Genomic DNA, 17,562 nt, shown 5'->3' on the forward strand with positions numbered 1-17,562 from the left:
ACAACACCCCCTACGTCCTGAAGTTAGAAGGACCTCTGAACATCGACACTCTCGAGCGTACTATCCAAGAGATCACGTCTCGTCACGAGGTTCTCTGCAGTGTTTTCGTCGAGGTTAACTGTGCGCCAGCTACTCAGGTCGTCAACTTTTGCCCCTCGTCTCGAAGTGGTGCCCGTGGATCCCGAGATCGACGAACGGTCTATGCAATTACTCGTCGGAAAGTACGCCCAGCTCCCGTTCTCACTTGATCTCGAACCACCTTTCCGTGCAACTCTGTTCCAGCTCTCACAGGACCGCTTCTACCTGCTTCCGTCGATGCACCACATCTTGGTCGACGGTTTCTCCTTCGATGTTATTCGCCACGAGCTGGCTGAGATCTACGGTGCCTTCGAGATCGGCAAAGGCCACGACCTCCCCCCGCTAAGCACCCAGTACAAAGAGTTTGCGCAATGGCAACAATCGGAAGATTTCGAGCATCTACTGCAACCTCAGATCGAGTACTGGACGAAGCAGCTCGAAGGAAATCAACCCGCAGAACTGCCGACGGACTTTCTCCGACCTCAGCATCTCAGCCAAGAGGGGAAGACATACGTCGCTCGTTTTCCTCCAGAGCTGTTCACTCGACTGGGACAGATATGCAGGCGAGAGCGTATGACGATGTTCATGCTCTTGTCGGCCGCCTTCCGCATCGTCCAGTTCCAGCTTACCGGCCAAGCAGACGCCTCCTTCGCCCCCCCCCCCGATGGCCAATCGCAATCGACTCGAGGCCGAGAAGCTCATCGGGTTCTTCGTTAACACGCAGGTTCTCCGGCTGAAAATGCGTCCTGGGATGACGTTCCTGAAACTGCTCCATCAAGTGCGAGATATATCGATAGAGGCGTTCGAGCACCAGGACCTACCCTTCGAGCGGATCGTCTCGATCCATAACCCGACTCGCGATCTCAGTCGCAACCCGCTGGTGCAACTCGTCCTCGCGTACCAGACTGAAGACTGCGCCATTTCCCGTGGGGAGTGTTCATGCTTGCATCTCACGAGCCATTGTAGACACAACGAGGCTTGATTTGGAACTTCATTTCTTCCCCGAAGGCGACGGCCAGCTGCTTTGCGAGTTCGTGTATAGCACTGACTTGTTCAAGGAAGAAACCATTGTCGACCTAAAGGACAGGATACACGCGGTTCTGAGCCAAGTTGTCGACGATGTACGCTTCGCTATCGATCCACTGCAGTCTTCAAGACTTCGCCCACCCACTCCATCAGACGTGGCAGCGTACTTGCATGACTATGTCCCCTGCGAGTTTCCTCTTGACTTCCCCAGGCTTTCGGACAATACGGCCGCGCGACGAGAGACGCATTCCTTCACCTTGCCGCCAATCGTCTGCGACGCGCTTCAGAACTCGTCGAAAGGCGAGGAGGAACTTCTCGCGCTGTGCCTTACCACACTCTCTGTGCTCAACCACCGGTATACTTGACAAGAGGACATCACGATAGGTGCGTTCACTTCTGTCTTTGCGCATGAAAGATAGCTGAGTTGTGTGTTCAGGGCTCGCGACAAGCGAATCGCTGGACATCGTTCCTTCTCGTCTTGCAGTTCATGGTGATGCTGTGCTCTCAGCTGTTCTCGACGATGCGCGGACCTCGATCCAGAGAGTGTCTGAGTTCTCTGGTGTATCTATCAAGGATGTGTCGACCGCTTTACAAAAGCGACGGAAGTCGGCGTCGGCGCCGTCTGTAATCCATGTCGCGCTTTCCCGCAACTCGATTGGGGCTGATAGGTCATTGTCGGGAGAGCTAGGGTTCGTCAATCTGTCGCCACAATCCATGTCTATGCATTAACCCGTTCTGTCAGCCTGCCAGTGGACCTCGAGCTTCGCTACAGCGATACCAACGGGTCTCATTGCCAGCTCATCTACGACCAATCCCTCTTCCGGCCAGGTACCATCGAATTGTTCTGCGACAATTTTGTGGACGTCTTCGAAAACCTGCTCTTGCACCCTGACCTGGCAGTCGAGGATATCCCGTTCCAGAACTCGGCGAAACACCTGAAACGCATTGGTGCCCCACTCGCCCCGCCTCCATCTCCAACGTCGTCCCTTCTCATCAACGCTCTCAAGAAGTCTGTGGACGCACACCCCGACATGCCGGCCATGCAGGAGAGAGAGGTCGTGCCGTCGAACAAGCAACTGAACACTGCCTCGTCCTTGCTGGCACAGAATATCACGGAGATATCGGAAGGCGTAGGCGAGCTTATAGCAACGTGCATCCCCCCTTCGGCTCTCGCTGTCGTGTCCATCCTCGCCATTGTCAAGGCCGGAGCCGCATACGTTCCCTTGGACGTCCGATACCCTTCTGAACGACTAGAAATGCTCCTGCGCGAGAGTGGTGCACGACTGTTGATCACGACCTCACAGTCGCCAGAGTTCGCCGGCGACGTGGAAGGTGTCACTCACCTCGACATCTCCGACTTCCTGACCGAGACCGATCTCATCTCTCCCATCGACTTCGCCTGCACTCCTCGGACGGATACCGCCTACGTCGTGTACACGTCTGGGACCACTGGTGTGCCGAAGGGGGTGCCTGCCTTACAGTCTTCGGTGGTTGCACTAGTATCGAACACGGACGTCTTCCCGTTCCAGCCTGACGATAGGATTGGGATGATCAACAACCTCGCGTGGGACGCCAGTATCATCGACATATGGTGCACGCTACTTACCGGCGCCACGGTCGTCTGCTTCAATCGGTACGATGTCCTGGACCTGGTCGTTCTTGCCGAGCAGTTCCAGTTGTTTGACGTCACGGGCTGTTTCATGTCCATTGCGCTCTTCCGCCAAGCCCTTGATCTCGCGCCCCAGCTATTCCGCAAGCTCCGCATTCTGCAGGTCGGCGGAGAAGCCTTCTACTACGAGGATTTACAGAGGGTGAAATCTGTCAATCCGTTAATCCAACTCTTCTGCGCTTATGGCCCGACGGAGACCTGTGTCTTTGCCACCGGGTTCTGGGTTGATGTTCCCAACATGCCTTTATCTGGATCTGTGTCCATTGGACGACCAACGTCAACCGTTCAGGCCCTCGTTGTCGACACGACGAGCCGGCTAGTTCCGCCGAGCGTAGTCGGTGAACTGATCATTGGTGGTGCTGGTGTCGGTCCAGGGTACCTGAGGAGGCCGAAGGAGACTGCTGAGGCCTTCGTTGAGCTTGAATTCGACGAACTCGACCAGGGTATCGCTCGGTATTACCGCACAGTACGTTGTTCCTCCATTCCATTCCCATACACGTCTAATTACTCATCTACAGGGCGACGCTGTGAGACTAGGCCCGGACGGCCAATTGCATTTCGTCGAGAGGATGAACGCTGGTCAGATCAAGATCCGTGGGTAACGATTGGAACTTGCGGAGATTGAGGCGGCCATTCGCCGAACCAACTTAGCAAACGACGCCGCGGTCGTTCATATCAAATCCGAGAGGAATGGAGACGATCTGCTCGTTGCCTACACTATTGCTACTGCGCCAATGTCCCTCTCGGAATCTCACACACTCTCATCAGCGCTACTCGAGATGCTGCGCGAAATCCTCCCGTCGTTCATGATCCCTCATCTCGTGTGCTGGGTCCCAGCTCTTCCTCTGACGCCTAATGGCAAGTTGGATCGCCGCCAGCTCCGAGTCCGTGTCATCGTTGACGCCGACAGCATGCTGAATGACATCCCGGGAGAAGATGATTCGAGCGAGCCCGAGGATGAAGTCGAGCAGCGCCTCTGGTAAGATCATGGAAGCTCTTCTCGGTCGCATACCCATCCGTCGATCTTCGAACTTCTTCGACGCGGGCGGCCACTCGCTCATTGCCTCCCATCTGGTATTCCGGATACACGAAGCCTTCGATATCCCGTTCACTCTGGTGGATATCTTCAACATGCCTATAGTCAAGGCAATGGCGGGCAAGATCAGGGAAGCGATTACTGCGAAAGCGTCCGACCAGCCATCAGCGAAAACTCCGATGGTTGCTCCGGTATCTGACAAGTTCCACGTACCATCGGTGCTCATATTTTCTGAGGAACCTCACAAGCCGTTCCTGTTCTGTGTCCCCACGATCACCGGTCTCGGCCACATGTTCGCCGCGCTCTCACTCTCCACCAACGTGTTCAACGTCATCGCTCTTAATGACCCTGGGTACTTCTCCTTCGATAGCTTGCCCCAAGACCAGCCGTCGACGAGTCACGCCAGCACCCTGCACAATCCAGACATGCATACTATCGAGAACCAGGCCAAGTACTATTACGCACGGATCGTTGAGGAGCTAGGCCGTGTCGGCAGCGCCAAGCCTGGTAACGCGCCGTTCAACATCCTGGGCTACTCTTTCGGGGGACGCGTCGTGGTAGAGGTGGCGCGCCTCGCGCAGGACGAGGGCTGGGACGTCAACCTCTTCGTGGTCGACTCGTTGGCGCTCTCCATGTTTGAAACGAAACAATTGCGATACTCCCGATGGCGATGAGTGCCGTTGGATTGCCATTCGGAGAAATGGGCAAGCAGGGCGTGCCGCTGAAGCAGGACATCGAGGCCCGCACCCTCGCGAACTTCTGTGCGCTCTACTCGCATGCGATGCCACGGTACGAGGGGCACGTTATACTGTCCCACACGGAGTCGAACGCAAATTACGGCTTCACCCCGATTGTTGACTCGTTGGACGAGATACTTCTTCCGCCTACTCGAGCAAGAATCTGGGAATTTGTCCGTGATCAGTGCCAAGGTTTCTGCAGCCATCGTCGGGTAGGCTTAGTCGACTTTGCTCAGTTTTAGTATACTATCAGCTGTATTGTCCAATATGATGCTCGTGTTCATCCTCACCCGGATGCAGATATTTATGACTCATGCTCTAGAACGCAAGGCGATGGTTCTCGAGCGGCCGGTTGAGATATGTCTTGGCTTCTTCTGTGTCAGGCTCTCTGAGCTCCGTTCAGAAGACGGAAGAAAGTATACTACAGCTGTCAAAGGTGCCGTCTCAGAATGATTTCGTCGAGACTATCCAGCGCTGATTGAACTTGACACTGAGCTGTGACTCTGTGAGCGACGTCGTAACCTTCATACCGGAAATTAGGCTCGCCTTTGGCCTCATAATTTTCTGAGAAGGCAGTACCGTCGTTCCTCCGTGTAGAGGTTGAGATGGAAAGCGGGGAAGGTTAAGCGGCTGGTCGACTCGTTGGCTCGTGGGCCTCCTAGATAAGATGCGTGCTGCAGTACGAACTCATGCGAAGCGACAACTCCAGCGACGACCCGCCAAGCTACAGGCAAAGTTACGCCCTAAGGCCTCCCCTTCCGGCATCCCATTCGTCTTTTACTCCTTCGTGGGGAGCCCGCAACGACAACGCCTCGCTGCCGAGTGCCGACGTCCTAATCTCTATCACCAACAAGGCCGAAAGCCGGGTCCTCAAAGAATTTGCTGAGTAGCGCTGTGTAGTAGGAGGATACAAAAAGTACTTTACCAGCTTCGAGACTGACAAGACGCATGGGGCGGCCATGACCCTAGTTCCTTAATCAGCTCCGTCCCTCCGCCCTCTCTCTCTCTCTTGGACCGATTCTGAGTGTATCGAAGCTCTTACTACTGAAGGATCTTCGAGCTTTGCTTTAGCAAAACGTTGTCGAGTGCCAGTAGATCGTTACTGCCGAGGTACCACGCGCTATCGTGGAGAGACAGTTACGAGGCGGGACACACCAGTGCTGCTGTAAGGTCGCACATGAATGCCAAGGCACCACCACTGCTCAGTTGGGCGCACCTTTCGATGACTGGGGTGCTCACTCTGTGAACATCCTAGCAGACCTATGACGCATTCTGTACTGACTGTACTTTACAACGCCAACAATCCGTAGCGCGCAGTCGCTGCAATGAAGGCATTCGTAGGGGCGTGTGCCAGCTGACGGTAGGCTCTGCGTTCTGGGGTTTGAGTCATGAATAGACCAACTGTCCGCATTTCGGCGAAGATGAACTCGATGTTATTTATACAGCGGAAACGGTGCAATACAGCAAGATATACAACAGTTACAACTGACCAGAGACGACGAGACCTACGCATTGAGGACTGCAGAAACTTTAGCACTAATCACGGACAGATTCCCAGATTCTTCTTCGAGTAGGTGGTAGTGGTTCCCGTGCAGGAGAACCTCGTCCAACGAGCCAACGAGCGGGACGAAGCCGTGGCCAGAATTCGACTCTGTGCGGAACAACGTGACATGCCCCTCGTACCGCGGCATCACATGCGCATGGAGCGTATGGATGTTGGTGAGGGTGCGGACCTCGATGTCGTGCTTCAGACGTGCTCCTTGCTCTCCCATGTTGCCGAACGGCAGCTCCACGACGCTCATCACAGTCGGTAGGACAACATGCGCGGCCTCTTCGATCTGCGTCTGCGATAGCTTGGCCTCATGCACCGGGTGCACCGACGTGTCGAGCACGAACAGGTTGACGGTCCAGCCCTCGTCCTGCGCGAGGCGCGCCACCTCGACTGCGACGTGTCCACCGTAGGAGTAGCCCAAGATGTTGAACGGCGCGGCGCCGGACTTGGTAGTACCGATGCGGGCCAGCTCCTCGACAATACGCGCGTAGTAGTACTTGGCGTGGTTCTCGACGGTGTGCATGCCCGGATTGCGCAAGGTGTTGGCGTGACCTGTCGACACCTGGTCTTGGGGGAAGTCGTCTAGTGCGACATACCCAGGGTCGTTGAGAGCTATGACGTTGAACAGGTCGGTGGAGCGAGACAGCGCAGCGAACGTGTGGCCGAGACCAGTGGCCATGGGAACGCAGAACAAGAATGGCTTGCGAGGCTCCTCAGAGAAGACGAGCACAGGGGGTACGTGGAACTCCTCGTATACCGGGGCAAGCGTCGGAGGTGTCGTCGATATTTGATCAGCTGGCCTAGCGGCGATCGCCTGTCTGATCTTGCCCGCCATTGCCTTGACTACGGGCGTGTGGAACACGTCCATTAGAGCGAATGAGATGTCGAAAGCTTCTTGTATCCGGAAGACCAAACGGGAGGCAAGGAGCGAATGGCCGCCCGCATCGAAGAAGTTCGTGGACCGACGAATAGACGTGCGACCGAGAAGAGCTTCCATGATCCTACAGAGCCGTTTCTCGACCTCATCTTCAGGCTCGTCTGATCCGTCTTCCTCTGCGTCGTCTTTCAGCATGCTATCGGCGTCGGTCGCAGCACGGGCTCGGAGCTGATGGCGGTCCACCTTGCCGTTAGGCGTCAGAGGAAGAGTCGGGATCCAGCGCACGAGATGGGGAATCATATACGATGGAAGACTCTTGCGCAGCGACTCGAGGAGCCGTGGTGAGAGGGAATGAGATTGCGAGGCCGAAGTCGGCGCGGCAGCGACAGTGTACGCAATGAGCAGATCGTCCTTGCCTTTGTGGGACTTGAGATGGACGACGACGGCATCGTTGGCCAAGTCGGTTTGGCGAATGGCCACTTCGATCTCCGAGAGCTCCAGTCGCTGTCCGCGGATCTTGATCTGGCCAGCATTCATCCTCCCGACGAAATGCAACTGTCCATCCGGGCCCCATCTCATAGCGTCACCCTGCACGAAGAATGAGACACGTAAGGGATGGACAAGCGGAGGCGACATACCGTGCGGTAATACCGAGCCACACCTTGGTTGAGTTCGTCGAACCCAAGCTCGACGAAGGCCTCGGCTGACTCCTTCGGCCGCCTCAGATACCCCGGACCGACACCAGCACCGCCAATCACCAGCTCACCGACCACGCCCGGGGGCACTAGACGACCCTGTGTATCGACAACGAGACCCTGAGCGGTTGACATTGGTAAGCCAATGGGAACAGGTCCAGACGTGGGCATGTTGGGAACGTCAGTCCAGAACGTGGCGGCGAAGACACAAGTCTCCGTGGGGCCGTAGGCGTTGAGAATGCGGATCGACGGGTTAACAGATTTCACTCTTTGGAAGTTCTCGTAGTAGGACGCCTCTCCGCCGACCTGCAGAATGCGGAGCTTGCGGAATAGCTGGGGTGCGAGGTCGAGGGCTTGGCGGAATAGTGCAACGGACATGAAGCAGCCTGTGATGCTAAACAACTGGAAATGCCCCGCAAGAACGGCCAGGTCAAGAACGTCATATCGATTGAAGCAGACGACCGTAGCGCCGGTAAGTAGTGTGCACCAGATGTCGATGATACTGGCGTCCCACGCGAGGTTGTTGATCATCCCGATCCTGTCGCCAGCCTGGAACGGGAAGACATCCGTGTTCGAGACCAGTGCGACCACCGCAGACTGCATGACGACCACTCCCTTCGGCACACCAGTGCTGCCAGATGTGTACATGACGTAGGCGGCATCCGTGCGAGGAGCGCAGACGAAGTCGGCGGGGGAGGCGAGGTCGATCTCAGCAAGGAAATTGGAGATGTCGAGGTGGGTGATACCCTCCGCGTCGCCGGCGAACTCTGGCGACTGCGAGGTCGTGATCAATAGGCCTGCACCACTCTCGCGCAAGAGCATCTCGAGACGCTCTGGAGGGTAGCGAACGTCCAAGGGCACGTATGCGGCTCCGGCTTTGACGATGGCGAGGATGGATATGACAGCGAGGGCCGACGGGGGGATGCACATTGCGACGAACTCGCACGCGTCTCCTGATATCTGTACGATCTTCTGTGCCAGCAAGGACGTGGCCGTGTTCAGTTGGCTATATGTCAGCAAGAATTCTCTCTCCTGTAGGGCCAGCATGTCGGGGTACGCATCCACAGACTTCTTGAGAGCATCAACGAGGGGGCATATCGGCGGAGGCGGAGGCGGGGCGAGTGGGACACCAAATCGTTTCAAGTGCTTCGCCGAGTTCTGGAATGGAATCTCCTCGACGACCGTGTCAGGACGAAGAAGAATGGTCTCGAGAATGTCCACAAAGTTCTCGCAGAACACTTCGATAGTACTGAGCCGGAAGAGAGACTGGTCGTAGATGAGTTGGTAATCAGGCTCGTTGACCTCTCCATAGCGGAGCTCAAGGTCGACTAGCAAGCTGATAGAACAAATCAATCGAGAGGCATACAGTATAGTGAAGAAATAACGAACCCTAGCTCCCTTGAAGGTGCATTGCTTGACTTGTGGGAGAGCACGACGTGAATGGCGGACGTCAACGACTTCTGTCGTCTCCGTACAGCGGTGGATAAATCCTTGATAGATACAGCAGAGAACTCGGATGCCTTCTCTACCGAAGTCTGCGCATTGTCGCGAGCAGCTGAGAGTGCAGCATCGCGATAAACGGTAAGCCGAGCGGGAGTGATATCCAGTGACTTGCTCGTCGCAAGCCCTGAGCAGGAAGGTTAGCTCATCTCCCGCACGAAAAAAAATAAGAGAACGCACCGATCGTGATATCCTCTTGGCGAGTGTACCGGTGGTTCAGCACGGAGAGTGCAGTGAGGTACAGCGTGAGAAGCTCCTCCCCGCCTATCGACGAGGCCCGAAGCGTATCACGGACGGTTGGTGGCAAGACGAAGGAATGCGTCCCTCGCTGTGGAGATGCACTGTCCGAACACCTGGGCATGTCGAGAGGGAACTCGCAAGGGACATAGTCGCGCAGGTACGCAGCTACGTCAGATGGAGTCGGCTGGCGAAGCGTCGAAGAGGATCGCGGCGGATTGATAGCGAAGCGTACATTGTCGACGGCCTGTTCCAAAACCTTTTGCAACCGCTCCGTCAAGTCAACGATGGTCTCCTCCTTGAATAAATCGGTGCAGTACACAAACTGGCCAGCCAGGCCGTCGCCCTTGGGGAAGAAATGGATCTCCATGTCGAACCTCGTCGTATCCATATTAATTCGCGGATTGGAAGCATGGACGTCTCCTATATTGAATGGCGCAGTCTTCACAGTCTGGTAAGCGAGGATAATCTGCGCCAACGGGTTGCGATTGAGGTCACGAGTCGGGTTGAGAATCGAGACGATCCGCTCGAAGGGCAGGTCCTGATATTCGAACGCCGCCATCGACAGGTCTCGCACTTGTTGAATCAGCTCCAGAAACGTCATCCCAGGACGCACTTTCAGCCGGAGAATTTGCGTGTTGACGAAGAACCCGACGAGCCTCTCGGTCTCGGCTCGATTGCGATTGGCGATGGGGAAGGCGAAGGAGGCGTCTGTCTGACCGGTGAGCTGGAACTGAACCATGCGGAAGGCGGCCGACAGGAGCATGAACATCGTCACGCGCTCCTGCCTGCATACCTGTCCCAACCGAGTGAAAAGCTCCGAGGGAAATTCAGCAATGTATGCTTTCCCCTCGTAGCTGAGATGTTGGGGTCGTGGGAAGTCCGTTGGCAGTTCCGCCGCCTGGTTGCCTTTGAGGTGTTTCGTCCAATACTCGAGCTGAGGCTGCACCATACGCTCGAAGTCTTCCGACCGTTGCCACTGCGCGAATTCCTTGTACTGAATGTGCAGTGGAGGGACCTCGTGGTCCTTACCGGCCGAGAAGGCGACGTAGATCTCCGCCAGCTCCTGGCGAATGACGTCGAACGAAAAGCCGTCGACGATGATGTGGTGCATGCATAGGAGCAGGTGGAAGTGGTTCTCAGAGAGTTGGAACAGGGTTGTGCGGACCGATGGCTCGCGATCGAGAGCGAATGGGCGACGGATACAGTCTCCCATGAGTGCGCGCATGGTTCGTTCGTCGGTATCGGGGTCCACGGGTATGACCTCGAGACGGGGACAGAAATCGACGACCTGAGTAGCCGGTGCATAGTTCACCTCGACGAAAATGGTGCGGAGAATTTCATGACGAGAGACGATCTCCTGGATAGTGCGCTCGAGAGCGACGATGTTCAGAGGGCCTTTTAGTTCCAGGATGTAGGGAGTATTATAGCAGATGTTCTGTGATCCGTAATATGCGAGTTTCGAGAGGAACCAGAGTCGCTGTTGGGCGAAAGATAACTGGTAATGCGTCCCGTCAAATGGTGTCGTCATGTCTAAGGAGAGCTCGTCAGACGGGTCGGAAGGGTGAGAATGGGAGAGGATAGGCTTCATTGGGAGACCGATGTGCTGGTCGAATGGCGCAAAAGTGAGGCCCTCGCGGATACTAGCCGCAAGCTTTCTAGGGGTGGAACGGGCAAAGATCGTCCTGAGTGGAACAGCGACGTGGAACTCCGATTCGAGCGCAGACTTGAGTCGAGTCGCAAGCAGCGAGTGTCCTCCAATTTGGAAGAAATTCGCCAGGGGTGAAACTGCTCGAACCGACAGCAGGCGGCCGAAGATCGCACACAGTCGAACTTCCACTTCGTCCGCGGGCAAAATATTCTGATCGTCCTCGGCGGCTCTATGAGCATCGCGGCTGCCGTCTTTCGCTGCCATCGCTGCCAGTTGTCGCCGATCCAGCTTCCCACTCGTCTGGAGCGGAAGAGCATCCACAGACAAGAGTTGGTCGGGGACCATGTACGACGGCAGCACCTCCCTCAGGCGTTCAAGAAGGTTGTTCTCCAGATGCGTCCTGAAAACCAGCTCTTGCAGCCTCGATGTAGCAAACGGAGAGACAGACCCATCGTCATACTCGACGGTCTTGAATGCAATACAGGTGCCACTGTCGGCACCGTCGAGGGATCCCTTGATGAAGACCGCGTCCAGAGTCGTCGTCTCCTTCTGACGCGCAACGCTGAGTTTGACTGCCACCCCACACTGCCCCGCGAGTTGCTCCAGGTCCCATGCAGACCAGCCTTGCGCAGCTGCGGCATCCATGCGTGGAGGAAGTACCGAGGCGAGGTCGGCGAACCGATCTGACGAAGATGAGAAGACCGCTGTCGCTGCCACGAGCTCCCAAGACAGGAATCGATTCGGAATATGCTCCACTGCTAGAACGTTCTCATTGCCGGCGGCAAAGTCGCGCACTGCGTCCTCGAGGTCCGAACCCTTCCATCGTAATGCTTCGTAGTCGTGCCAGGCAGGGGGAGCAATCAAGGGTAGCTTCTGGTTGACGTGAATGATGACTTGGTAACGGAACTGGCTGAGCTCGTTGCAGTACTCGATCGCCTTCGGGATGATCTCGACGTGTGTCACGGCGGGAATGGTGTGGCGAAGGCTGGTGAAGAACGAGGGGTCAACCAACAGCTCCGACCGGTACTTCTCGCGATCGAGAATGTCGTCGCGCAGATCCTGGAGAGTCTTCGACCCGAGCTCGTCCTGCCAGCGGTAGGCCGCAATGTCGAGAGCCAGCAGAGTGCCGAACGGATGGCTTCGCACATCTCCGATGAGAATTCGGCCTCCGAGGGAGCACTTGCCAACAATATCGATGATAGACTGGCGCAGGTATGCTTCCGACGGGAAGTACTGAACAACAGAGTTCATGAACGCGAAGTCCGCCTCGAATGCAGGGAGCTTGGAGATCTCGTCGGCCGCGGCATGCCAGATCGACGTCTTGTCACCCAGCCCGAGTCCCTTCAGCTCATCCTCCAAACGCTTGGCCGCCTCTGCCGAGGGTTCAATGGCCCACATGCGGTCGACAGAGGGAAGGATTTGGTGAACGAAGATGCCGATGCCGCAGCCGATCTCGAAGGCGGTCCGTGGGCGCTGCTGATGGAAGGGTCGCAGGGTGTCATGGAGCCATGCTGATCAACGCAGGAGGTTCGTCAGGTCCCTCAGATTCTTGAACCGTGATGAGAAAAGGTTGACTTACCAATCATCTCGACCTGCGGGATGGGCCCTCCGGTGATCATGCTATCCCAACCTGAGAAATCCGCGCGTGCCTTTGCCCTGTGTTCGAGCAAAAATCAGCATGAAAGATACGTCTATGGGATTAAAAACACTCACAGATCATATGCGGCATACATATCGTCATACACATCCCTCCATGTGTCTACAATTGCATGTTCGTCGTTTGACGCTGCGATCGGTGCATCCTGGCCCTGAACATGATCATCAACCTCGGGTGCCCGCTCGTGGTCGAGGACAACATATGCGACGAGGCTCAGGTCGCCAGTATCGGTCGGCTTGTGGCAGCTGACGCCGGCGTCGGCGACGAGTCCGGTACGCAGAATGGTGGCCTCAATCTCGCCGAGTTCGAGCCTCTGTCCAGAAATCTTGATTTGTCCAACATCCATCCTGCCCACGAACTGCAGCTGTCCGTCGACCCATCGCACAGCATCGCCCTAAAAATCCCCGTCAGTTCACATCCAAAGTCAGGAAAAGCCGCTACTCACCGTGCAGTAGAACTTCGTGTTCCCGGGTAGCCCATCAACGCGCAGCTCGACGAACGCGTCCGCAGTCTCCGCAGGACGGTTGAGATACCCCTCGGCGATGCCTTCGCCGCCGATGATCAGCTCGCCGACGACGCCCGGCGGTACAAGTCGCCTATGGCGGTCTACCACAAGCACTTGGCTCGTTTTGAGTGGGCGACCAATGGGCAAGGGCCCGGTATGTGGTACATCGTCGTCGCCAGGGAAAACGTTGAAGATCGTTGCCATCACACACGCCTCGGTCGGGCCATACGCATTCCGGATCACCGCGCTCGGAGCTGCCGCCCGCGCTTGGCAGACGCTCGCATAGTCGAGCGCCTCTCCGCCGGTCACGATCTCCGTGAGCCGGTGGAAAACATCGGGGCAGGCGGCCGCGAACTGGCGGAAGAGCGACGTGGGCAGCAGGAAGCCGTCGATGTACGCAGCCTGGAAGCGCCGCGCCAGAGCAGGCGCGTTTAGCACGTCAATGCGGTCGAAGCATACAAGCGTCGCGCCAAGCAGGAGCGAGCACCAGACATCGGCCACGCTCGCGTCCCAGGCCAGATTGTTGATCTGCGCGATACGGTGTCCTGGGCCCCACGTGAAGATATCGCGGTTGGTGGCGAAGGATACAACGGACGACTGCTTGACGATTACGCCCTTGGGCTTTCCGGTGCTGCCGCTGGTGTAGAGCACGTAGGCGACGTCGTTGGAAGACTCTGCTGGCGAAACAGACCCGTCGCGGTCCTCGTGGACAGACGCAGCAACAAGCGACTTCCAGTCGTCAAGGAAGCTAGTGACGTCCAGGTGTGCGATACGCTCGCGGTTGAAATTAAACGAAGGCGACGCTGAGGTGGTGATGACAAGAGATGCATCACAGTCTTGAACAAGCGACCCAAGGCGTTCTGCAGGGAAGTGTACATCGAGGGGCACGTATGCAGCACCACTCTTCACGATAGCGAGGACGGTGAGAATGGCGATGGCCCCCGGAGGAATGCAGAAAGACACAAAGGCATGGATTTCTTGCTGCTTCGTGGCCTCTAAGATCCGCCTGGAGAGAACTGAAGAGAGGATGTCGACTTCGCGGTATGTCAAGGTGAGGTCTCCGTCAATGAGCGCTGGGAGGTCATGATGAGTGACGACGGCGTCTGAGAAGGCCTGGGTGAGCGTGGGACGAGGCTGTGAGGGAGTTGGTGCGGGGTCCACGGGAATGCCAGCCTCGACGAGCTGGTCGAGAGCATGGGAGAACAGAATGTCGTCTACTGTGCTGTCGGGGGTAGTGACGATGGCCGTGAGCACGTCAACAAAGTTGTCGAGGAAGGCTTGGACGGTATCTGGCCCAAAGCGAGTAGAGTCAAAGTTTATGTCCACGCGCAGATGGTCCGCAGTGGGACAGACGCTCCAGACCATGGCGAATGAGCTACCGGCGATAGCCATTGAGTCATGTAAGCGTCAGTATAAACTCATGAACTTACCCGTCTGCTGTGTCACCAACGAGGTTATCGCCGAGGCGCACGAGCACCGGGAGTACAACGCCCCGGAAGCTGTCCCTGTTGGTGGCGAGCTGCGGCAGAATAGACTCGAATGGAAGCGTGTGGCGCTCTAGTGACGACACGAGCTCATGCGTAGCGCGGATAACGTCCGCAAACTTGTCTCCGTCTTCGACCTGCAGGCAGATAGCCAGAGGTCCTGCGGCCTTCCCACAGGCATCGATACCTGGAGTATCACTCAGTTCGACGCACCGCAAACTGCGAGCAAGAGGAACTCGTACCGATGGCAGCGCGGACTACGCCGGAGTGGCGGAGATGGAGGATACGAACGGCGGCAAGCAGAATTTCGTGCAGAGAAGCAGGTGCTTGCTCGCCGAAGGCGACCAGTTTGGTATACAAGCCGCCGGCGATGGTCGTGGATGCGATGGAGGCGGGAATGAAGTCCGTGTGGGCGAGGTGATTGTCGGCAGGAAACTCTACGGGCACGCAGCCACGGAAAGCTTCAGAGGCGACGTCGAGCTGATTGGCAGGGGCGAGATTGTCTCCCATTGTCTTTGGAATGCGCGAGAAAGCTGTCGAGAGGAGTCGTATAGGATAGCTCAGAAGGTTCTGAACTAATCTGTGCCAGTCTCTGAGCTCAGGTATGAGTGCACTAGGCACCGTCCTTATGTACTGTGCTGGAACCCCAGTCCAGCGCAGTAATCTCTAACTTCAGCCGCACATCGTACTACAAAAAGCATGCATCCATAGGTTGGCAGCTTCCATTGACAGCCCAAAATCTTGTTGGGGAAAGATTAGAAGCCCAAAGCGTGTCAGTGGACTATCAGTGGTTGGAAAGAAATGTCAGGGTCCGCTCGGCGATATATTGTTCTTGTTGGCTTTATAATCGGCTTTACCGTTGGACCGGGCAATGAGCGACAGGCGTCTGTATTTGCCCCTACTCGTGGTTTTAGCATTAAACTAGCGGCACCCCCCCAACGTGATCGCCGCTTTCGAAGAGCGGCCGGACGGATTGATGTGACGCGTGACGCAGCGGACTACAGCATCGTAGGAATCTTGCTCGCACGTTGTAGGGATCCTAGCCAGGCGACAGCCTACCTTACCTACAAAGCCTATTCCTGACGCGGGCAAACCTCTCAATCAGCCGTGTACCTCATGTCAACCCGAGTGCTGGATTAACTTACTCATATGAAGCTGTAGCCCCAAAGACATATGGCCTTCTGTAAATCTGAGAGGTGTTCTGAGCTGAAGTTGGCAGATCGAATTCGGTATGGCGAATTGCCATAAAGCGAGCGTGGGAACCGGGCCGCCAAATTTGTTGTTTTGCATATTACAAGCATTTATGCTCAATAGTGCGCGCTGTCAGGCGCGAACAGCAGCTGAAATTTTTCAGCAAGACGTACAAAACCTCGGGCATGCCCCTTCCATACTACTTTTTCGTCCATAGCGTAGCTGCAGGGGAGGGCACAAAAATAGTCTTGTAAGCGCCCGGGACTGTATCGCGGTTTCTTCTGTTCTACATCTGCAGAGAAGATGTCTGCGTAAGCGACGTGAGATTACTTCCTGCCTGGTGCTCCATATGCAGACTTACGGTGGGCATCGATCGTACAGCAACCCTATAGGCACAGTCTCGCACGTGCCAAGACTGACACCTTCTGTATGGCCTAGTTTTCCCTATTGCCTCGCGAGCTAGAGGCCACGGATCTTTCATGTGAGCCTTTCTGTAGACCTCGGGCATCTCCTCGCCAAATGTTCCGAGCCACTTACCACGCAACTCTCACCTTTCCAATGGCCAAAATTGCTGCTATAAGGCATATCCGATCGGCTTGGGACATGACAGGTCTTGAATGTTGCGGCAGCAGATGACCAAGTCGCCGTGGTGAAGCATGTCAGAATGGTCGGGAATCTTACCCTCCAAGACACCGAACTAGCAAATGAGCAGCCCCAGGGTGCGTGGTCATTCGAGCCTCTTGTGGGTTGGCGGAAATGTCAACGTACGATGCTCCCCAAGCGCGCCGCTCCCCCATGCTCGACCCCTTTCGAAGCCAATCCGGCCCCTACCCCACTTTCGCTGTCTGCCTTTGCCAATCCCACCGAGCCGCCCGAGAACCTCGACGCATTGCACGCGATGGGGGCCAGCGGCTTTGCTACTCGTATCGACAAGCGCAATACCACGATCTCCTCGTCCGTGCTCGTCAAGCCATGTACACCTGGGATCTACGCACCCGCTACGGCTATGACAAAGGTCGAGACGGTCTTCGGTGGCCGCCTTGTCTCTGCCGGATTCGGGAGCGGCTCTCTACCAGGCTCTCGGTACGGACCTCGCGTGAATCTTTGTCCACTTCTCATTCAAAAGCCCCCGTGCGCCGCCGGCACTAGAACAATATCATGCACCTCGCGTCCTTCACCGGTAGTTCCTGGCGCGCCGTCACGGTGTTGATACTCCTCAACGGACTTAAGGGTCATCATCGACGGCGAGTTCGAGCCTGGGACTGAGATACGTGTATGTCTGAATGGTTCTTGCGAGCTTGATTCATGTGCCCGTGCTCAAGTTGGGCGATGCGCGACGCAAGGCTCTCGCAGATCTGGATCCTCGATGAAAATATGAATCTGGCGCAAGATCAGGGACGTGGGTCATGGTTTTGCGTGATTGGTAGGCCACTCTTAAGTTGAATGCCGTCATCCATGGTCGAGGTTCGCAACGGTGATGCCCCTTACAGGAAATGACCGCGTGTGCCGTTTCTGTTGAAAACTGCGTGCTTCTCGGTTCCCATGGGGCATAGCCACGGTTCGCGGAGATTGGCGCTGCCGCAAGTGGACTTGGATGGCTCCAGAGTCAGAAGCCAGCGCATGCGCTCCAATCACGGCTAGGGTCGCAAGGACATGTATCGTAAGAT

At 56.3% G+C, this 17,562-nt stretch overlaps 4 protein-coding genes across 4 annotated transcripts; 2 read left to right on the forward strand and 2 right to left on the reverse strand.

The window, feature by feature from the left end:
- The first annotated feature begins 1,075 nt into the window (after positions 1-1,075).
- PHACADRAFT_264220 (uncharacterized protein) lies at positions 1,076-4,820 on the forward strand. Its single transcript, XM_007400955.1, has 4 exons — positions 1,076-1,488; positions 1,541-1,793; positions 1,847-3,239; positions 3,292-4,820. Exons 3-4 carry the CDS (start codon positions 2,136-2,138, stop codon positions 3,373-3,375), a joined length of 1,188 nt encoding a protein of 395 aa, XP_007401017.1. The 5' UTR covers positions 1,076-1,488; positions 1,541-1,793; positions 1,847-2,135; the 3' UTR covers positions 3,376-4,820.
- A 1,142-nt stretch (positions 4,821-5,962) lies between these two features.
- PHACADRAFT_264225 (uncharacterized protein) lies at positions 5,963-11,929 on the reverse strand. Its single transcript, XM_007400956.1, has 4 exons — positions 9,351-11,929; positions 9,060-9,297; positions 7,614-9,006; positions 5,963-7,563 (listed from the first exon to the last, which is right to left on the reverse strand). The coding sequence occupies exons 1-4, from the start codon at positions 11,701-11,703 to the stop codon at positions 6,052-6,054; spliced, it is 5,496 nt and encodes a 1,831-aa protein (XP_007401018.1). The 5' UTR covers positions 11,704-11,929; the 3' UTR covers positions 5,963-6,051.
- An 829-nt stretch (positions 11,930-12,758) lies between these two features.
- PHACADRAFT_264229 (uncharacterized protein) lies at positions 12,759-13,124 on the reverse strand. The gene has a single exon (XM_007400957.1). The coding sequence runs from the start codon at positions 13,059-13,061 to the stop codon at positions 12,768-12,770; it is 294 nt and encodes a 97-aa protein (XP_007401019.1). The 5' UTR covers positions 13,062-13,124; the 3' UTR covers positions 12,759-12,767.
- Positions 13,125-16,382: 3,258 nt separating this feature from the next.
- On the forward strand, positions 16,383-17,161 carry PHACADRAFT_213644 (uncharacterized protein; the record flags this gene model as incomplete). Its single annotated transcript, XM_007400958.1, has 2 exons — positions 16,383-16,991; positions 17,045-17,161. The coding sequence occupies exons 1-2, from the start codon at positions 16,560-16,562 to the stop codon at positions 17,159-17,161; spliced, it is 549 nt and encodes a 182-aa protein (XP_007401020.1). The 5' UTR covers positions 16,383-16,559.
- Positions 17,162-17,562: the final 401 nt, after the last annotated feature.

Source organism: Phanerochaete carnosa (assembly GCF_000300595.1).
Source record: "Phanerochaete carnosa HHB-10118-sp unplaced genomic scaffold PHACAscaffold_11, whole genome shotgun sequence".
Lineage (NCBI taxonomy): Eukaryota > Fungi > Basidiomycota > Agaricomycetes > Polyporales > Phanerochaetaceae > Phanerochaete > Phanerochaete carnosa.